The sequence below is a fragment of the Vanellus vanellus genome, assembly GCF_965231255.1.
Source record: "Vanellus vanellus genome assembly, chromosome: 1".
Taxonomy (NCBI): Eukaryota; Metazoa; Chordata; class Aves; order Charadriiformes; family Charadriidae; genus Vanellus; species Vanellus vanellus.
In genome coordinates, this window is record NC_138905.1 from 77,416,935 (window position 1) to 77,440,328 (window position 23,394).

A 23,394-nucleotide genomic window follows, 5' to 3' on the forward strand; every position below is an offset into this window, starting at 1 on the left:
TTCGAGCTGGTATGGTAGTGTAAAGCCAAAACAAACAAACAAAGTACTCCAAATAAATCAAAACAAACAGCTGCCTGATCCCCACCTTCCCCATGAAATTCACCAGAGCTGTATATTCTGGGAAGACATAAATAGATTTCTACAAAGCTATATAATAGTGTGCATTTTTTTCTTAAATCAAAGTACTTAAGAGTCATGGTCTTCTGTTATCAGCGTCCAATATATAAAGCTAATTCATGTACTCACTTGGCAGTTACATCAGATAGGTTAAATACATATACAAGAGAGAAAACCTCCTGTTTCATGCACAAGTTAATCTGTAAATGACAAGAGTCATGCAGAGCTTTCTATGGGCAACTTATTCCACTAAAAGCCTTCTTACCTTTTACTCTAAGATATCTGATGTTGGTTGTACAGATTCTTAAGTCAGAGGGAAAAGTGTTTACATGTTAAGGCAAAGGGACTGACCGTCCACTGACAAATTCTGCAACTTGAAGTCCCTGAAGTCCCACTCAGACACGTAGCCTGTGTGAAATTACAAAGCGGACACGTGTTGGAACCTTTTTATTTGGAGCTCAGTCTCCTAGAGTTCTTTGAGTTCTGATTTCAAATTCAAACACTCCAAGCAAAACTCAGTCCATACCCAGGATAGCCACATCATTTCAGAGCACAAGAATGAGTTTTCACATTCTTTCAATGTGCAGTCGTTAACAGGCTGAGTCAGTGGTCCCTTCAGAGCCTAATCAGTACTGAAAAAAAGGAGTGCTTCTGGTTATTTTTAAAGGAAGGACAACTGAGGAAAATCAAGTCTTTTAGACTTCCTTAATATGTACATACAGGGAGTGTCAGAGGTTTTTGTAAGTACTGAGTAGCACTCAGTGCCATATTGACAGTCTCAGGTCTATTAAAGAAAGCGCTGCAGTTGCACAGGCAGCAGATATCATGACCCATATCTGGTGTACGTGTAGAAATTCTGATGCACTGGGACCAGGGTGCTTAGCATCTTATATAACCAAACCCTAAACCATTCATAAGTCACACAACAAAAGTCTGGCTCCCTGTCCTGTAAGTGCAGCTCCATGCCTGTCACTATAAATCACTAGCGCGATCCAGAACCCGTTCTTCGCTGTCATATTAGTAATTTTTATTGTGTCTCTGAATAATTTCAGAAACAGTTTCTTAGTTATGCCTTCAAAAGCAACAACAGAATTAATTAAATAAATTAAGTTTCTCAACTTTTTGAAAGGAACTTTTTCAATGGCTCCATGTCCAAGTGGTGAGCAGTGTCAAGTAGTGTTCCTCAGGGTTCAGTACTGGGACCAGTACAATTTAACATCTTTGTTGGTGACATGGATGTTGGGATGGAGTGGACTCTCAGCAAGTTTGCCGACAACACCAAGCTGTGCGGAGTGGTCAACATGCTGGAGGGAAGGGATGCCATCCAGAGGGACCTGGACAGGCTTGAGAAGTGGGCCTGTGAAAACCTCATGAAGTTCAACAAGGCCAAGTGCCAGGTCCTCACGTGGGTTGGGGCAATCCCATGCACAAATACAGTCTGTGCAGAGAATGGATTGAGAGCAGCCCCAAGGAGAAGGACTTGGGGGTGTTGGTTGATGAGAAGCTCAGTGTAAGCTGGCAATGTGCACTTGCAGCCCAGAAAGTCAAATGTATCCTGGGCTGCATCAAAAGAAGGGAGGTGGGAGGTGATTCTGCCCCTCTACTCCGCTCTCATGAGACCCCACCTGGAATATTGTGTCCAGCTCTGGAGCCCTCAACATAAGAAGGACGTGGACCTGTTGGAGTGAGTCCAGAGGAGGCCCACAAAGATGATCAGAAGGCTGGAGCACCTCTCCTATGAAGACAGGCGGAGAGACTTGGGGTTGCTCAGCCTGGAGAACAGAAGGCTCCAGGGAGACCTTATAGCAGCTTTCCAGTATCTGAAGGGCGCCTACAAGAAAGCTGGAGAAGGACTGTTTACAAGGGCATGTAGTGACAGGACGAGGGGTTATGGAAAAGGATAGATTTAGAATAGATATTAGGAAGAAATTTTTCACCATGAAGGTAGCGAGGCACTGGAACCAATTGCCCAGGGAAGTTGTGGATGTTCCATCCCTGGAGGTGTTCAAGGCCAGGCTGGATGGGGCTTTGAGCAACCTGGTCCAGTGGAAGGTGTCCCTGCCCACGGCAGGGGGGTTGGCACTAGATGATCTTTAAGGTCCCTTCCAACCTAAAGCGTTCTATGATTCCATGAACTCATTCAAGCTCCCCAGTTAAGTCTAAATATACCAATGTATATACTCATAATACTGAATTGCAAAACCTATTTTTCAGAAGGTAATCCTGAAATATTACTACTCTTTATTTGCTAATATGTATCTAAAAACTATGACTCTGGTACTTTAAAATGGCATAAATTATCAGGAGTGGAAAACTTTTCTGCCTGTATTGGTCATGACAGAAATACACTAAGAATACTTGCAAAAAAATCACTTTGGGGATTTTTTTGTTGATTCAGATACACAAGAATCGATCACCTCACTTTCAAGTTGCTTGTATACTTACAAACACATTACACTGGAGAAACTGCAGGAGAAAAAAACCTTGTAGAAAAATATAGTTCTTTCCCATTCGAGCTTACTTTGTCAAAAAGAATTAAAAAAAATTCACCGATCAGTTTTCTCTGTTTAGTATGTTGTCTGATGCAATAGGTAATACAAGAAAAAAATTAGCATGAAAAACTGTGCAGTGTACCCTACAATTAAAAAAAGGACACTTTTTTCCCCCATGAAGAATTATATTCACAATTTTCAAAGTAAAGCCAACTTTCTAGCTCCTGCAACAGAAATCTTTTCCTCTCTGCACAGCTCTTCTTACAAGAGGAATAAAACTCATGAAAGTATGCTTACTAACATAGGACCCAGAATACACAAAGCTAGAGGCTCCCAGAACTCTGGATGCCTGACTCTTGCTGAGGAATGTCTGTAACACTGACATCTAAATTAATTCAGCAAATACATCTTTCCATTCTTTTAAACTTTTCAATTCTACTTCCATTGTGTTTTAACTAAAGTATAACCACTCTGCTGAAGAGGTAGTACTATAGCTTCTCATTGCTAAGAAATACTCATTGCTGTAGCAACTTTTCAGTTAAGATTTTCTTTTGTTAAGATGGAGTGGAAAAGCTTTGCCCTGACTCTCATTTCTGCTCCTGTCCTACAATACCGTATGTCCACTCCAGTCTTGTTTATTTAACAAAGTATATTTCAATTGTTTCCAAATGTTTCTTTCCATATCCCATAAGGCCTCTTAATAATACTTTTTTTTTAATCCTAAACCTTCCAAATTCTCTGAATAATCATTCTTGTAAAGTATGTCCAATGACTTTTTAATTAATGTTTTAATTAATGAGTTATTAAGTTTTTTAGATGTTAGCTACACAAAGTCTTATTAAATATACTACCATCAACTAGTTCATGTTCCTTCCTGCCCCTCTTTTGATAAAACCACATCTTGTGCTCTGATACAATTCCAGTAAGGAATGTGTACAGAGAATATTTTGAGATACTTGAGAAGGATCTGGACTGAAGTCTGCAGAAGAAAATGGAAGCAGTAAAAATAATCCTCTGCCTTGGTCTTGTAATTTGAGTCAAACTTTTTAAGTTTTCACATTGTACACTGAAGTCAAAAGGATAACATCAAGATGCAGAAATTCACAGAAAGTATTAGACAGCAAAAGCAGGGCACTACAGAAAGCTGAGACCCTGGAATCTACTTAACAATGAAATCCACTACCTATCTTTCATCTAGTACTCATCCATACTGGAAAAGAGTTTTGTTTCGGTTTCTAATACAGTAAGAAACTATGCAGCAGCTATTCTTTTTGATGGATATTCCTTGACTGCATACATCATACTGTTTATCATAAATTAACACTGCCAAGAATTGATTACATTCTAAACATAATATAATGGCAGTGACTATATTTGAAATCAGAGACTTCGCTGCTCTCCACTTTGTCTGATGTCTTCACAGAATTTTCAGAGTTGGAAGGGACCTCTAGAGATCATCTAGTCCAACTCCCCTGCTAAAGCAGGATTGCCCAGAGCACATTACTCAGGACTGCATCCAGGCAGGTCTTGAAAATCTCCAGGGAAGGGGACTCCACAACCTCCCTGGGCAGCCTGTTCCAGTGCTCTGTCACCCTCACCGTAAAGAACTGTTTCCGTGTATTTGAACGGAACTTCCTGTGTTCTAACTTGTGCCCATTGCCCCTCGTCCTGTCACTTGGAACCATTGAAAAGAGCCTGGCTCCATCCTCCTTCAACCCACCCTTTAGATACTTGTATGCCATAATAAGGTCTCCCCTCAGCCTTCTCTTCTCCAGGCTAAAGAGTCCCAGCTCTCTCAGCCTTTCCTCATAAGGGAGATGCTCCAAGCCCTTAATCATCTTCTTGTTTTCTTGTAATCCGTATGAATTCAGTGTTTTAACTGGATCTATGTAATTTCTAGGATTGACAAAGACACCATTCTGTGAGGGAAGACTTGAATGTCATCCACATCTGACTGGTAAACACACCCATTATAGGCTGAAATCCTGCACCCTCAGGTGAATACATGTTCCCCCCTTGCTTTAAGTAAGTGCTAAATACAAAGTGGCTCCCGAATCTTTGGTTACTTTTAATATATTTTATAGTTTTTCTCTTACGGTATACATCAACATAGGCCACACTGGCTTAGAAATTTGCTATGAGAAAGTTAAGATGAATTAACAAAACATACAAAACTAATAAAACAAGATAAAGCAGTAAGGATGAAGAATAAATAATGCAGAATAAAATTCTGGCTTTGATGAACTAAGGCATGGCCATCTACAGCCATATCAGACCAAATAAGAGTGGGATTTAACTTATACATATTAACTTCAAACTCTACATGGAACACTCAGGAAAGCAAAGAATAATCAGCTTAGAGAAATCTTTACTGTGATTGATTACCTCCTCCAGGGAGTAAGTACTTAGCAAAAAAAAAAAAAAAAAAAAAAAAAAAAAAAAGACTCAAACAAGAAGACTTGCAGAAACAAGAGACTGAGATTGATGCGGCTGTCACATAGCTCCCAGTTTCTTAATTTATTATGACAGTCTGAGAATCTAACTTCATATTTGACAGCAACCAAGATTTATTCTACACTTTTGATTATTCCCCCTACCTAACAAAAAACCTTGGGCCTATGCTGATTTATACTCTCACTTGTTTTGGTACTTCTCGGATCACATTGGCTTAAGAAAGCAAACATGGCAAATTAACATGTAAAGAAAGTTACATCTCATTTGAACTCAGAAGATTAATGTGGCGTGACCAAACATTAGAGTACTTTTAAAGGGGGAAACTTTCAGATACAGAAATAGAAAAAGCAGGATAAGGAAAGCAGTGCGTTCAGATCCTAGCTTCAGAAAGGGCTGGACATTGGAGGCCTTTCCATCAACAATAATGAGAATTCTATATTTTTATTGGATTTCCAGAACGAATATGGACATATTTTCAAAAACAGTTTCCAATTTTGGGCTCCAAACTTTTGATAGCAATGATCCTATTTTCAAAAGTGTTGATTAACTGAAGTCCATGGGACTACATCTGTGAAAAAACAGGGAACAGTTCATCTGAGCTACAGTAAATATATACTTCAGGATGATATAAATAACAAAATACCTATTTCTCTCTAGTGACTTCAAGGTGAGTACAGATAGACAACTTATATGCAGACATTTACACTCCATCAGCTGAAGCACAGCCTATGCCATTTAAAGTAAGTGATTCTTAATTTGAGGGCTTCATAAGCTTTACAGAAATGTAGGGCTTGACTTCTTGGTTGTTAAATGTTTTTCAAATTTGTATGCAAACACCACGATAACAATTCTCATCCATCCATCATGGAACCTGCCACAAAGAGAGGAGGCTGCAATGGCTCAGAGTCTGGACATTTCTACAGTTACCAGATGCCATAAAATTAAATCTGAATGTTTAGAAGAGGAAGATCATCAGAACTAACATATTATAATCCCATCTCAAGAGATTTAACTGATTTCTATGATTGTCTGCTACCACTTGCACCACAAGGACTCTCAAAGATGCAGGCAACCAAGTAACAAAAGTAAACACATATATACCGAAGTTGTATGTAAACATCTAACACAGAATTGTCTATAGAATATTTACTTATCATCCTAGCTATTCACATTTGCTCAGCACCTAGTCATCAGTTAGTGGAAGGCATTGCAGAATAATAGTATGGTTATAAAATTTGATTCATGCCACTGTACCACAAAGACTGAACACTTTAAATTGCTGTGATGAATCCCAGCTGTTATAATTCATCTAATGTACAGACCAAGCAAGACTGATAAAAGATCTGAAAACAGTAATACAGCAAAAATTAGTTTGCTGAAGAAACATATCCGAAAGTAACTTTCTTTGTCATTTAGGCTTGCATCTGAAAAACAAAGAACTTTAAAAAATGCACTAAAGTTTTTCTTCCTGAAAGAATGCATTCATCACTAAAATTAAGTTAATTGTGCAATTTGTAGTGGGGATTTTTGTGTGTGCACCCACTGCAGCTTGTGTGGGGGATGTACCTCTGGGCCTCCATTTTCAGAAGTCCTGTAATCCCAAGGTTCTTACTATGCTCCAAGGACCCAATTACTGCCAGTCATCATTTGCAGAAATACAGAACACAAAGGTTTAAAAGATACAGCTACATCTATTGTTAAAATTTGCATTTCAACAACTTTTCATCCTGTCTGTAAATATATATCATATAGGGCCCCATCTTGTGCCTGGGCCCCTCACATTTCGAACAGATCCCCGCTACTCAACCACTGAGCCCTGATTTGGGAGTCTGGCCTGCTTCTCTTAAGACATAAACCAACTGCCAAGTCCTCAAGTTCTGCTCAAGCAAAACTCTCACTGGAATCACTGGAAATAAGTAAGAGCTTCAAGATTTAGATTAATAACTTTCTCTACAAAAATACCATAACTTTACATGTGTTTTAATAAAAATGAAGAGTTATGAAAAGGCGGCTATTGGGTTTATTCAACCCTCCTCCATCTGCCAAGGAGTTTAAGATTAGCAACCATGAAAATCTGGAAGAGAGTTTATGACTGATAATATTATTAGAGGCCCTGCTGATGTGCTAGACGAGGACAATACAACTGTCAGCTCACCTAATAGTCTCCTGGAATTAGGAAAGAAGGGCAAGGAAAACTGGAAGATAGCCAAGAAAATGGACTATTTTTCAGCTTCTCTTTAAAATATTTATTTTTCTGAAACTAAAAAAAACTTTCCAAAAGCTGTTTAGTTTTATATTAAAAATGTTCACAGTAAAAAAAATAACAATCTATTTGAACTGTTGGGAAACATAAAGAAAAATAAACATCAGTAATAGAAGCATTCATTTGCAGTTCAAGTAAGCAACACATTGTGCACAGCTGTCTGGAGAAGAAGAAAAATAAAGCTAAATTAAAATGAAGACATTGGTCTCTTTAATCATACCAGTGATTATGCAATCCTAAATGAGTTATGCACCCCTTCTTGACATTTTACATCTGGGAGCTTTAGAAAATGATTTCTCATATACTTGCAACTCTCCTCCCACTTCATGTTCATAGGCAGATTAGGCTGTAATCCCCCATCCCTGTGTATACAGTCAGACAAACAGAAGGGCAGGAATAAGTAGATTTTGGGTTCTAACTGTTTTGCGTTTGTTTTGAAAGAAAAACATAGAGCACTGGAACATTCACTGAAAGAGGATGAACGATATGTTGTTATATACATATACATGTACAGAATAATGTTTTTTTTGTCATCTGTGTCAGATTGTAGATTACTGCTATCCAGTCAGGAATTAAGCCTACATGCCAGGGTTAAAACCTCTCCTCTCTCAAAATCAGCCACCAGATTTGAAAGGAGCCCTGCGAGACAAGAACTTGGGTTTAGACCCTAACTTCAGACCTTAGAAGAAAAGAAATTGTGTGATTTCAAAGATGAACCTAATTTTTATACTGGTTTGGGATCCCAAGGTCCATTTTGTAACAGGCAGATGTTACTCTGAGGCCTGTGACCGTCTGCTCCTGGTTTGTCAGAAGTTTCTCCTTTAGTTGCAGGCTCCTAAACGCCTTGCTGCGATTGTTGCTCTGCTGCACCTACCAGAGCTGGCAGACTAGTACCACTCCTGGAGTACGTTCAGTTGCTCCAGGGAAAATGCCACCTCTCCTTTCCCACAGGGGCTTCCATGTGACTTAGTGACTTTTTTGAGAAATGCAAAATAGCATCTGAGAACAGACAAATAGAACAGTAATGTCTATTTTTCAGGCTGGAAAATCAGGCTTTGTGCCCAAAGCACACCTTCAAGACTGTGGACATAACCAGGACTTCGCTATTCAATTCTTTGCTACTGAATTCACAGCTGACACTGTGCTTGTGTTTTTGTCTGCCATATTGAACATTCAGCGCTTGCAGAGAGCTCCATGGAATCTATAATGCACACTAGTAATTGCATTTCTGGCTTGATTTATAATCAGACGTTCACTCTGCTTCCCAGGACTCTTCTCAGTCAGACACAGGATTAACTGCTGAAGAACCACAAACTACACTAGATCATCAAAACCTACTTCTATAGTTATTTTCAGGAGGTCTGACATACAAGAGAATTAATGGAGACATAGTATCATAGATGTCCAAATTTAGCAATTGTTATTTTTCTGTAAGAAAAGCCAAAGTTACACAAAATAGTCGAAATACGAGTGTGGAAGCAGGAATTCAGAAGGGTAAGGATTCTATTCTTGGCTATGCTGCAGACATCCTGTGTGAAGACCGAGAAGTAACTTAATCTGTTTGCCATAGTTCCTCATCTATAAAACAATTAAAATTATACTTCTTTTCCTTACAGGATTTTCTGAGGACAATTATTAGTATTTAGAATATTATTATTTATCTATTAGTATTTAGAAGGTGTTCACATATGTTCCTATCCACAGCAACTAATACCACAGAAAAACCTATAAATAAAATAAATACATATATGAATACATTATGATAAATTTTTGTCCATGCTCCTTTTTATCGTTTTTTTATGGTTTCTAAGAAGAATTTACAACCTTCTTGAGCACACTTACTAATTAGAGAAATCATAAAGAGCAGAGGACTTCATGAAACTTATGCTAATCTTTAGAAGAAAGAAGAGTTAAGATGAGTGCAACCTGGAAGCAAGCAGTGTTTTTGTAAAAAAGCAATGCTTACTCCCTGTTAAAAAGGGACTATCACAAATCAGAGCTAAGGAGAAAATAAAAAAAGCCTGCACAAACCAGAGAGAGATGAGTAGCACTTCATAACTATTCATATTTATGTCTAAATAGAAAAGCAAAAGAAAATCACTCCATACAATTCCATTCTTTAACCTGAAATATTTTTCACATTCTGATTTGGTTTGACAAACTGAAAACCATGAATTGCGTCAATTTTTTAGGAAGAATTCCCTAACTATATGTACACAAAAGTCTGCCTACAGGAAAAAAGGATAGAAGAGTAGAATGTGGAGCAGGTATTACCTGGTTTTCTCCAGTAAGAACCAATGACAGCCAGCTTTTGTTGCTACATATTTTTCTTGCACACTCTTTATTCCCTGTTTTGTCACATTCTGATCAGAGATAGGTGAATTCCAGAAAGCTTGGAACAGCTGGAGTATCAGCTGATATGTGAGCCCATTGGCAAGGAAATTTTGCAAAGCAAGGCTCTCCGCTTTCTGATCCAAATAATTATGGCACTCTCTTCCACTTTCTATTTGCAGATGCTGAATAAATTTGTAAGACTTAGTCAGGAATACCAGCAAGAACTGCTTTCAGCAAGGTTTCTAGCAAGCTTTTCCTGGGTAAATCCCAAGGTTTAGTAATCCATGATAAGCTTCAGAACTCTCTTCTTCAGTGATGCTTCAGACCAACAAAACACATAATACTGTCCCAGGAAGCTTACGTTATTGTACAGTAGGAGAGAGATTAATGTAAGATAATGGTACTCCACATGAGAGTCCTTCAGGGGAAAGGAAACATAATTCAATGCTCTTTCTGAATTTCCCAAGTGGACTAAGCAAGTACTATTACACTACCTCATTCGCTTGTGTGGGAATACGAAAACAAAACAGTAAAAATCTAATTCTTTGCAGCAGCCGTTTTTGGATTTGACGACTGCTCTGTCTTCTTTTTCATCTTCTCTTTCCTAGAAGAAAATGCTACCTTTTCTATTCTTCTGGCATTAGTCATATTAGATTTCACGATCCTTATGGGTCCCTTCCAATTCAAGATACACTATGATTCTGTTCTTTAAGATCACTCACTATTCTCACTGCTCTCTTTTGGCTTCATCCAAGTGCAATGCCCTAAACTGAACAGCATCACTGATGATGAAGGAGCAGAGGGTTTCTTTCCACGTGACAATTCGTACCCCAATAGCTTGAAAGTAAACTGAAAAAATCCAGGAAACTCTCTTTTATGCTCCTGGGTACATTCTAGAGTCGCCATAGTGGCAACTATGCCAAGTTCCCCTGAAATTCTCACTGAAAAGGAAGACAAATTCTCAAGCCTTCTCTATGGCATCCCCATCTATCACGTATCTTACTGTGTACAATACCCAGGCTTATAACACCAGGCTCAACCCACCACCTCTGCTATCTGTCTTACTGAAAGCCTCCAAGAGGACACCAAGACAGAGTAGAATCATAGAATTGTCTATGTTGGAAGGGACCTTTAAGACCATCAAGTCCAACCATCAATGTAACACTGCCAAAACCCACCACTAAACCATGGCCCTAAGCACCACATCTACCTGTCTTTTAAATACCTCCAGGGATGGCAGCTCATCCGCTTTCCTGGGCAGCCTGTTCCAATGTTTGATAACCCTTTTGGTGAAGAAATTTTTCCTAATATCCAATGTAAACCTCCCCTGGCATTATTTGAGGCCATTTCCTCCTCTTATCACTTGTAACGTGGGAGGAGAGACTGACCCCTACATCGCTACAACCTCCTTTCAGGTAGTTGTAGAGAGCGATAAGGTCTCCCCTCAGCCTCCTTTTCTGCAGGCTTAACAACACCAGTTCCCTTTGCTGCTCCCCATAAGACTTGTTCTCCATGCCCTTCACCAGCTTTCGTTGCTCTTCTCTGGACATGCTCCAGCACCTCTATGTCTTTCTTGTAATGAAGGTAGAAGTATGAGTAGAAGTATGCCCAATTGCCAAAGAGGCCTCCAATTAATAATGCACTTACACATCTGCAAAAGTCCAGTCTGCTTGCTTAATATTAAACCAAGAAATTAAAAAAACCTGGGAAAATGAGGAAAACCTTTAAGTGTCATGCTGAATCAGAGCAGGGAGTGTATTTTGAATAACCAGTTTTAAAGGCATAAATCTTATCCATCGATACTCTGTGGTACAGATTCACAGATTTTTACCAGATATCTGATAACAGACTCTGATTTACTACAAATGAGATGGGTAAAGTGTTTGGCACTAATAGGAAGAATGATCAGCTATGGCATAACCTCTCCTAAAGGCAAGAGAAAGAAAACTGATAGCATGCTTCAACATGTGAAAGACAAAGAAGGAAAAATCAATTTATCAGTAAGATCATGGAGAAAAAATGATCAAACAGGAAAGAACATCTGGACCAATGAGCTAATTGCTTATAAAAAAAATCAGACTGGTATTTCATATATGAGAGGGGAAACCATATTTCATGACTGGCTGCAAATGAAGGATAAAGAAAACCTATTGCATGAGACCAAATATTAGTCTTGCATCCACTGAGCAGAATTTAGAGCAATTCTGAGAAAGAACTACTGCTATTTCAAGTGATTACAGTGCTAAAATAAATTATTTTTAGCCAGACGTGGATCTCATCATAGTTTGAATTCCCTGTGGTGTCATTTCATGTTATATTTGAGAAATTCCTTAATAAAAATGTCAAATAGAAGGCAAGTCGAGTTCCACTGAGGACAGGTTTGGACATTTTCCAGTACAAATTTTAGCCATGAATTCTTAACCAAACACCTCCTCCCAACAAATAAATAAATACTCCCAACAAATAAATAAATAATACACTTGATTAGACAGAAAGAGAGAAATGTTGAAACAAGAACTCAGGAAAAAAACTCTTAACCTGTCAATTGCATCTGATCTAATTAGTTGTGAATACTCCAAGTTTGTTATTTATAAAGAAGATTGTAATCATCTTGTTATGCTGACGTCACTAGAAAGACATTCAGTGAAGCTTTAAAAAGGAATGTAAACCCCGACAAGAAGAGATGGCTTAAGTTTTTGTATAGGCTTCAGTCAAGCAAGAGATGCAGAAATCCTGGTATAACAGTCTTGTCCGTTATGACCTGTTTCCTAGAGGTTCCTGGATGGCCTACAGGACTACCAGTAAACTATCCAGGGTTCCATCCCTAGGCCTTCTGTCTAAAATCACTAGACAAAGATTTCTGGTGATGTATGCATGATAAAATGCAGCCCAAGTCACTGAGAGAACAATTCAGCTGTCTAAACATCGGAGTCGGATGCCATTTTAGATTCCTTATAATTTCCCATCTAGCCTCCGCTCCAGATCTACTCCCATAGATCTCACATCACATTGGACAGCTCCAGGCTCACTGGCGTGAGGCTCCAATGTTTAGGCAGTCGAATTGCCCTCTAAGCGTTCTTGCTGCCTGTCTCCCCAGCAATAATGTCTGGAAGGCCAGAGGATGGGGGGGAAGTAGTAATAGCGTGGTCTGATGTTGGGTCACTCCTAGCAAATCTTCTATCCAAGCACATACACATCCATGGTGCTGTATAAGAAGACAGTTTAGGCGGGGTTTTCAATATCAGCCTACTGTGAGTTTTACAAGCTCATCTACAAATTCTATGGAAATGACATAATTCTAGACAAGATTCCCTACAGCCCTACTTTAGTGTGTATACAGACTTAATTTCAGCATGTTGATCAAACATTAGATGTCTTTTCTACGAGGAACATAAACTTGATAGATAGAATATATGATACAGTACCTAACCAGCAATCTTCATTTTGACAGTTCTGTAAAATCCTAGGGGGAGGGGGTGGAAATTAGAAAAAGAATGTACTGAAAGGTGAAAAACAATGTCACTAAGCTCATTAAGAGCTCTTTGTCTCCTTGTAATCCAAGAAAAATAAGGGGTTTCTCAAAAAGCAAGAACAGGCAGAAACCAGTGGACTCATCAAAACTTTAATTCCTTTTAATGCCTAATTCCCTCATGGTGAAAAAAATAGTTCTTTGAAATAAATTAACCAAGTTTTACATTCTGGGAAAAATTTCCCCAAAGTTACAGAAATCCTAATTTAAAGATGTGCAAATACAAGGTTTGGGTTTTGTTTTTTTATTTGAGACCTACTGTGTCCTCTTAAAACCAGATAACTGCATTTACATATTTCTAGTAGCGTAAGCGAAGGAAAATACAACTGCTCCAGAAGGGAAGTGTCTAGAATGTTGCCCTTTTCAAAACTCACACTGTGCTAATGGGCAAAACCAGGCTCCCAGCAGTCAGTATAAGTGATAGTGAGGTGACAGCTACGTGTCTTGAGAGTTGGCTGCGGGACAGAACTCAGAGGGTTGTGATCAGCGGCACAGAGTCTAGTTGGAGGCCTGTAACCAGTGGTGTCCCCCAGGGGTCAATACTTGGTCCAATTTTGTTTAATATATTCATTAATGACCTGGATGAGGGGACAGAGTGTATTCTCAGCAAGTTCGCTGATGATACCAAACTGGGTGGGGTGGCTGACACCCCAGAGGGCCGTGCTGCCATCCAGCGTGACCTGGACAGGCTGGAGAGCTGGGCAGAGAAGAACCTAATGAGGTTCAACAAAAGCAAGTGCAAGGTCCTGCACCTGGGGAGGAAGAACGTAAAGCACCAGTATAGGTTAGAGGCGGACCTGCTGGGAAGTAGCTCTGAGGAGAAGGATCTGGGGGTTGTGGTAGACAGTAAATTATCCATGGCCCAGCAATGTGACCTTGTCGCTAAAAAGGCCAATGGAATCCTGGGCTGCATAGGGAAGAGTGTGGCCAGTAGGTCGAGGGAGGTCATTCTCCCCCTCTACTCTGCACTGGTGAGGCCACAACTGGAATACTGTGTCCAGTTCTGGGCTCCCCAGTTCAAAAGGGACAGGCAGCTGCTGGAGTGAGTCCAGCGAAGGGCAACTAAGATGATTAAGGGATTGGAGCATCTGCCTTATGAGGAAAGGCTGAGAGAGCTGGGACTCTTTAGCCTGGAGAAGAGAAGGCTGAGGGGAGACCTTATTATGGCATACAAGTATCTAAAGGGTGGGTTGAAGGAGGATGGAGCCAGGCTCTTTTCAATGGTTCCAAGTGACAGGACGAGGGGTAATGGGCACAAGTTAGAACACAGGAAGTTCCGTTCAAATACACGGAAACAGTTCTTTACGGTGAGGGTGACAGAGCACTGGCACAGGCTGCCCAGGGAGGTTGTGGAGTCCCCTTCTCTGGAGATTTTCAAGACCCACCTGGATGCAGTCCTGAGTAATGTGCTCTAGGCAATCCTGCTTTAGCAGGGGAGTTGGACTAGATGATCTCTAGAGGTCCCTTCCGACTCTGAAAACTCCGTGGTTCCGTGATAACGCCAGCGGCCAGCAAGGGACCAAATGATGACAGAAAAATGTTCTCTCTTTTCTAGTGACAGTGTCTCAAATTGGAGTTAATGCACAACAGGCAGTCATAGCAGGATTTGCACGGTCACTGTTAGGATTAAAAACTTCAGTCTGAGTCCTTACAATCAGACACTATCATCTTCAGTAAACTTACCCAAATTTTAAAGAAGGGAGAAAGACAAATGTGCCTTGATTCCCTTTCCAGTGCCTCTAAGTAAAAGCAGTTATTTTACCAAGAAATATCAAAGAGCATTCAGTAGTTGCAAATACTCAATCTGCATTTGAGGAACAGAAACTTCCCCAGTCCACGGTATCAAAATTAGAAAGGCCATTGTGACCTCTTTTAGTGTCCTAAAGTTGCAGACTGGGAGCAAGGGAGCTCATTGCTATTATTCCCACTCATCTGTTCACTGAACGTTTTTTAGAAGCAACATGGTTCCTAACATTTTTGGGGTAACTCAAAAAAGTCAGCTCAGAGTAGACCATGAATATGGGCAGACACCAATTCTAAAAAAACCTGAAAGATCTCTTGGCAAGCTTTGGATCAATACTTTCGACTGTAGGCACCTGATAAGCATAACGGTTTATATTACTGTAGGCCTTTTTTCCCCCCCCCAAAAAATCAAGTGGCTGAATAGAAATTAATGTAAAGAAAATTAGAAATTTGACTATCTCTGTAGGCCCAGCCTGTATGTTTCATAACCAGAGAGCAACACCACAGATAGCAGGGGTCCAAAAAATTCCCACACATCTCCTGAAGGGTTCATTATTCATGAGGTCATTCCTTTTGCTGTTAATAATTGCTAACCTACTTTTCCCGACTACTATGGGAATCATTTAGAAACAAAGTTGAAAATAGCAAGCTGTTTGAAACAACATACATGCACAGTTATTTGAATTCCAAATAGTTGAACTATTTGATTATGTTTCTGTTCTGTTTTATTAGGAGATATTTATGAACATTAGTATAAATAGAATTTTTCTTTCTCTTTTAAATGAGTGGGTGGCTGTTCTTTGTATAAGAAATACCTCTTGCACAATTAATCATTTGATCATCTCAAATTGAATCTATTTAGTCTTCTATAACAAATGAAATTTGGAAGTTTAGGTCAAAAGCCCGTCAATGGTCAGGATATATAATACATCTGAACAAATACTACTCAGCTTGAAAATTAACCCAGTAGGAAATAAGTCTACTGAAAGGCTAACCAAATCCTTGCTCAGAGGTTCTAGTTGTTCCATAGCTTTAGTGAGTGCAGACTGGTGTTATCTGACTTTATTATTTTTGATTCACTACCTGGTTGCTTGTCTTTTCTTGCAAAGAATCTCAGTTTTTACCAAAGTAAAGGTGCTGCCTCAAAGGGAAAAAATACCTATTTTCTGCACTGTTTTATAAATATCACCTTGAAATTAATTTGGGACTGTACCAAACACTGGTCATTGCATTTATATTGGGAATATTGAGAAAGATAGGTACTAGGATTTAGCTAAAAGAACTACCAAGAAAGCAGGTATGGGAAACTGGATATAGCAAAGTTAATTTCCAGGCAATTGGTTTGAAGATATTTCAAAACAAAACATATACTTTTTTATCTTATAGGATAAACCCAACCTATTTAAAGCAGAGCAATGGATATGTATCACAAAAACCAGATCCTTCAGCAGTCTGAAGCAATTAAAATCCTGTTCTGAACATGGCTTTGTATAGTTGTGGATTGTGTCCCTCACTTTTGTAAACAGCTATTACTGATAACTGTTTCTTCTGCCCTGTTTTATTGTCCAAGCATTCCCTCTTCACTCTTGCACTTTTAACATTCTATAATTTATGTTCATACAGCATATCCTAGAACTATATTACCCTTAAAGTGAAAAAAGGAGAGGGGGAGCTTTAAAGATATGACTGGAATTACAAAAGTTGGAAGAAACAGACAAAATATATTTAAGTGGATGGGACAGATTACTTTTCTTAAAAAAAGAAGCCCAAACAACCAGCATAGGCTTTGGAGGTCAGGGGTTTATTTGAGCAATGTCGAGCCAATTGATTTGAGTATGGTAGGAATAAAAGTGCCAACTTTAAGGGTCTGATCTAAACCACACTGGAGTCAACGGACAGGTCTGAACTTATTCAGTGTGATCTGGATCAAGTCTTTACTGAAAACATACCAGATGACAAAACGCAGCAAAGAGATCAGACCTTCTCACCACATCTACAAAATGAAACTCTCTTGCCAGCATTCACTACTTACCGAGACAGTTGTGGCCATCATGGGCCAACATGAAGCCATCATAGCATGTACACCTGTAGTTGCCTGGAATGTTGATACACTCGTGGACACAACCCCCATTGTAGAAGTCATTTTCGCACTCGTCAATATCTAAAACACAAGAGGAGGAAAAATAAGCTTCTGGAAAAAAGAAAAATACTAAGAATACAGAAATCTCTCTGCAACTGAGCATGAATATTTGAATGTACGCATGTTCCTAATCTTTCTGTATGCTCATGTTGCACGTTTCATCCAACACATAGCCCAGAGAATTACTGACTGAATACATCAGGGTCATATGTGACTGAAAAGCAGCAGGCTAATGTATAGAATGCTCTTTTTAAAAAAAAAATTGTAGTATCATCACAGTAAACAATGATTTGTTATCAAAAAATAAAAAAAGAAACACCTGTTTTTTGTACTTTTTTATATTTAAAATGTAGGTTTGGGGTTTTGTCTTTAAAATAATCAAGCAGACAATGAGTTAAACCTTTGACTTTGTAGTAACAAACAACTATCTGAAACATGCTATTAATATGGCATAAGACAACAGAAAATTACGCCTTGTTTAACAAAAAATTGTCTTCTCAACAAGGAAGAACTGGTATATTCCTGACAATACACAAGGCTGTAGTTCTCTACAATAAACCTTGAAAAACACCATTTCTGAAAAAGCTGTCACAGTCCACTGAGCTCTATGCAGTTACTATTGATAACTTGTTACAGTTTTGTCTCTTCCCCTTCCCCCACAAAATAAGCTCTATTATCATTTTCTGCATTAATTCATGTATGGCAACAACAAAAAGTCCAACATTTTATTCTTAGAAGGTATGCTAGAATTATTTTTAATTATTTTTTCGTATACTGGCCTGTATCTGAAAGAGTACCATGCATTATAAGAGAGATGCATCCTGCTTCAACTACAGCCAATCTTGTTCTGTTCTTCCCTCCCTCATGCAAAAATCAGTTATTCATTCATTCTAGAAAGTGCAAACTTTCTTCTTTTTACAGATTGTATCTTGGTTTATACGCGGAATGTCAGCATCACAGTCACTGCTGTGAATCATTCAGTGGTGCACATCAACCAAATAAAAATACACAAATAATTACAGACAGTCTCATAGCTTGATAACTATCAGCTCTAGATCTGTGGTGTGCTGGACCAAAATTGCCAGCTACTGTCCTTAAGTTACACAGTGAATGATAAACAGTTAAAGTAATCTTTTTAGAAAATCACCTGTTAGTACACCAGAGCCATCCTGGCTGTACATTTCAAATGTGCCTTCCACTGCAGAGGGGGCTGAAATATTTCTGGTTTAGGTCCACATCCGCATATCCTTTACCACTTTTAAAAGTACCCTAGGAAAAACTTTGCTACCTGGTGTCATACCCAGCCACCCAGCTGCAATCCCAAGACAGCAAGGTAGTTCGGGAAAACAATATTCTTCTGAAAAGCCAGCTCAGACTCAGTCTTTCAATGCTTTCAGCATTTCTTGCCCTAGGATTGAGTCTGGCTAGGTTTGTCCTTCCTTGCACAACCCTCTGAGAAGTTTGATCTCTCAGAGCAAGGCCAGGCTCCTCCCAAGTGTTTTTGCAAGCCTGCCCCCTCAGGTCTGCCCGTCCCAGAAACCCACCCTAACCTCGAATAGCCCAGGTCTCCATTCACTTCCCTCCAACAGCTCTGAAGCCATCCTTTTACAATCTCCTCAGTAGCTTGAAATAGGAATTACAAATTTGGCTTTATCTGCAAAAACAGTTTGCTTTTTTTGTAACTCAGCATTCAGCACTACAAAAATGCTGGAAATAAGAAGCAGAACGGATCTTCCTAAAAAAAAACCCATGACCTGCTGCTTAATGGTAAACTTCCTAGTCTTTCAACCACTGCTCTGTTTCAGAAAGTTCACATCCTTTACTAATGATTTCCATCCATTAGTTGTACAAGTGCTGAGTCAGCACAGTCATGGATGTCCTCTACCTTCTGGAGTCCAGTATGACAACAAAACATGCACCTGTGATTTTTTCTGAAAACAATAACCAGCAAGTCAATTACTGCATATCGGGCTCATTAAGAACACACTCGCAGCACGGCAGTACAAAGTCCCCAAGAAGCTGCCCTCCTTTATCTACAGCCCAGCGTGCCTGGGTCCACATTGCCAAAGCGTTGCACTGCGGTTTCCACTCAGCGGATATTAGCAGATTCCATAACCACTCATGAATATTTCCAGAAACTTCCTATCATTTTCAGGCTACAGGGACAAAAACAGAGCTCTACAGTAATGCCATCTTTTAACAGGCCAAGTCAATAATCAAAAAGCATGTAACACGATTCTGATGTCAGGCATGCCAGGTGTTCCTTTAGGACACTCAGGAAAAATAGTATCTTCATTTTAAGATTTGTTCTTAACTTTCATCCAGCACCAAGTTTCTTCAGAAGAGGGAATTCAGAAGAAAGTGTTATCAGTTGTTATATTACTCAGCATCAGGCTGCCAAGGGTTGACCAATTCATTCCCCTTTCTCAAACAATGAATCAAATAGAACTATTTGTTTAAATAAGCGATGGGAGAGCCTTCAAAAGGGACAAAAATCAAATAAATGTGAAGTCTTTCGAATGCCTATCCTTTATATAATATTTATTTCTAAAAAGCTGTACTGTGATTAGCAGCACAAGGTGCTGATGTAGTAATACAAATACTTACGTTCTAGGAACAGTAATCTAACAGATATATAAACCAGAAAAATAACAAAAGGAACAGATTCTTTTAATCTCCTTCTCTCGAGGAGTTCCAGTTACATTAAATTCTGCAAAGGATTAGAAGATTACTTCTCCCTTTTGTACCCCAAGAGCTGTACGTAACGAGGAGTGGAGCCAAACCTATTTGTAAGAGGCATATTGTGAGTTTACTATTTAAGAGACTTCACCTGGCAGGCTGACTGGAATTTCTTTCTCCAGTATTGCTAGTAAAACACTAAGGGGATAAGACTGCTGAATTTAACACTATTTTTTAAAACAAATACAAACAAACACTGCCAAAAGCATGCACAAAGCCTGCAAAGTCTAAATGTTGAACTTTTTTCAAGCTCCAGCTGCATCAAGAGAAAAGCAGTCAACATGCCTGTAAACAAAGTGAATGCCACCCCATCTTCTCTTCTTACATACCTGCAGGAGGACTTCAAAGAAAACCTCAGTGAAAGTTCTGAACAACTATAATTTATGGGCAGAATATCACATCTGACATGGCAGGATATGGCTTCCTTAGTAAGCTTAATAAAGCGATAAAAGCAATAGGAGTATATGCAAACACATAAAACCTGCAGGCTTGCTCTTAATTTTATCTATTGTAAAACTCAAATTTTGCAGGAGCCAGCTCTGTTTATTTCCTTGTGTTTAGGTCATATCCTATTATTCTTTATTTCCTGGAATTGACAGAATTGGGTGTTAATCAAACTGTTGGCTCCAAACACCTCTAATTCAGAAAGTTAATTCTTCCTACTAATTTTGTACCTCCAACTAGTCTTAACATTTTAGTGTTTGATCACTTAATATTGTCTTTCACCATGAAGGAATAAACGTAGCACAAAAACAAAACAAGAGAAACAGAGAAATGCTGCCATCACACCGTGTACTGGATGCAGGTGCATATCCTGTTGAATTAGTGATGCTTACTGCAATCTAGCTCTCAATGGGAAACCTAAAGTTTTACACTGGCAAAATATTTACAAAGTTTTCACTCCAGTACATTCCGGCTGTGCACACAGGCAACTCTTGGGGAGTCTAGTGAAGAAAACACCTTTAAAAAGTATTGCAATTTCCTCTCTAAGAGGAATTAATTTCATATGGTATTACAATTGCAGCAATTACAGGATTCCTGGAAAAAAATTAAATGCACCAAAGTTATTAAGAAGGCATAGGGCCATCTATAATAATGACATAGTCTCCAAGAACCTATTTGGGCTTACTGTGTTCAAATGATACAGCAACTCCCAACGCCAGATCTGGATGCATACAACCACATCCTTGCCTGTTGGTGAGCTAGCTTTGACCCCCTCTTTCTGGAACCGGTTTGGGAAATCTCCAAAATCCACTGCTTGTTTCAAAAGTTTTAATGGAAAAAGATATCAGGAAAAAAGAGATTAAAAGAAGGTTGCTTACTTGGGTGTACTGGTAACTGTACTGGCTTAGCTATTTGCCAAGGTGAAAGAAGCTTGGAAATTACATCGTAATTCCTTCTGAAAATCAGAGGTGAATCTTTTTGGTACAGCCCAGAAATAACTCTCTTTCAGCATCCCTAGGGAACATGGCTCTGCCATGCTCTGCTATTGTCCTCTTCAATAAGCAGTGGTGTTACTTAAAGAGTACATACCGTATGAGACTGCAATTATTACATAAGAATCCAAAAACTTTTTTTTAAAAGCCTGGACAAGTGACTGAGGAAATTATAGCATTTGTTACAATGAGGAAATGCTGTAATTTACAATCACTGTATTCCAGTTATCTGAAAAGAATTTGAAGTTGTCGTCTTTACCTGACATAATTCTTTTTAGTCTGAGGGGACCTGCATCTACCTTATACAGATTGGGTTTGATTCTTCTTTCATTATCACAGGTGAAACTGACACTATCCCAGAAATTTGTTTCATTTGTGTATTGTGTGACAAAGGGATGGCGCTCTCAGAAGTCTCAAAAGGCCACCCTGCAGAGAAGCAGGTCTTCCAGGAGCACATACAGCTTGACTAAGAAATATTCAAAATAAACCAAGAATCGATCTCTTCTGCTTCCAGTATCACAGTATTTCAGCGGGGAATAGAAAGCATGTCAGCATGAAATAACTAATGTCCAAAAGAAAAACCAAACTGCAAAACAGAGGAAAACGCTAGTTCCCATTTTGTCTAAACCTTTTCAGCAGCATCATGAAATTTGCTGTGTGCTAACCATATTTTCCAAACAGTAACAATCCTTGCTAGAAGGTGACATAGACTTTTTGCCAGGAGAGTACGAAATCTACCTCCAGCAAAATCCATTCCCACTCTTCATTATGCCAGTTGCCATTCATTAAGTTCCTGAATGCCCAAAAATCATTACAACACATATAACAAAATTTATTTCTCAGCACAGCTACAGATCATTATGGGCAGAGCTACTGGAATCGAAGCAAATGTCTGCATGGAGTTGATGAATTTTGGATCGGTGTCACAGCTAAACTGTCACAGAAGTCTTATGGCTATTAACATGCAAAAGGAAGAATGGCTGAGGCCTGGAAGTCAATGAGCCAAATTCAGCTTTTAGTGTTGAATTTCACTACTTCTATAGAAAATAGTGTTGAATTCCACTATATTCTATTTCTATAGAAAACTGGAAAGTCTGCATTGGCACAACCTTTATCTTGGTATCTGCCAAGGCCACAGATCCCAACACACACAACACAATGGAAGATGTTCAAAATAGGAGTAGGAATGCGTAAAATCTCTATTTAAAAGTATTTATTGACTACTAATGTAAGGGAAATACCTGGCGTTGATTTAGTAAACAGAAATTTCAATTGACTTTGAAAGGAATAACTTATGTGCTTGGACATTTAAAAATAAATAGCCAAAGGAAGCTGTCTGCCCACATCGACTTCTTTTAATTTAGAGAACCACAAACAAAACTTAGCACACAGGTATATTAGGCAGATGTAGAATATTTCCTAAAGGAGCTGGATCCATAAAATAGCTAGAAACATAAATATTCAATTCTTTGTAAGTTAAGTCATAGAATCATATGAAATATGTGGATTTATCCATCAAGATACATTTACAAATTATTTATTCGGTATCTGAATATTTTGGTGTTCATCTTCATCTATTTATCTAGCTGCTTTAAACAAAATACTGCCGAAGAGGCATTATGGAGACAGTAAACAACATTGTCCTTAAAAAATTGCCAGCAACGAAACTGGCTTTTTACCTTCCTCCTCCATGAGAAGTTGCTGCTAGCCCCCTACAGAGGACAAAGCATAGCACTTGCAGAATTCTCTATTATCAGTTGTATACTGTTAAAAAAAGTCATGCTACAGTTCTGCAATTGCAGCCTGTTGCCTGCTTATTCAGAATTGGTATGCAGCAAAGGACACTGTAAAATGCTGGAATGCGTATTTCCATGTGGTAATATTTTGCACTTTAATGGCTTCACAAAAGCTTTCAAAAATTTTTACTGATTCTTTTCTGAGTTTTTGGTCACTGTTCATCCTAGGACTAATGCACTATCCTCACTTCCACAGAAAAATACAAGAGTAAATCCCCACCTTAGGTTCCAAATCCTACACAGTTAATAGAGCTACAGCACAAATAGAGCCGTCTTCATCACTGCATAGTTTTATGCAACCTTGATCTTGGATGCTTGGGAAAGAAGTGACCTTGTAATATCCAAAAGTGA

At 38.9% G+C, this 23,394-nt stretch overlaps 1 protein-coding gene across 1 annotated transcript in view; it reads right to left on the minus strand.

The window, feature by feature from the left end:
* Positions 1 to 23,394, minus strand: part of SCUBE1 (signal peptide, CUB domain and EGF like domain containing 1) — a gene marked incomplete at both ends in the record, with an annotated part of 216,319 nt that overhangs the window by 164,125 nt on the left and 28,800 nt on the right. Inside the window, one exon of the mRNA XM_082488477.1 lies at positions 16,965 to 17,093. Coding sequence (XP_082344603.1) covers positions 16,965 to 17,093 — 129 coding nt within the window. The remainder of the gene's footprint in view (positions 1 to 16,964; positions 17,094 to 23,394) is intronic.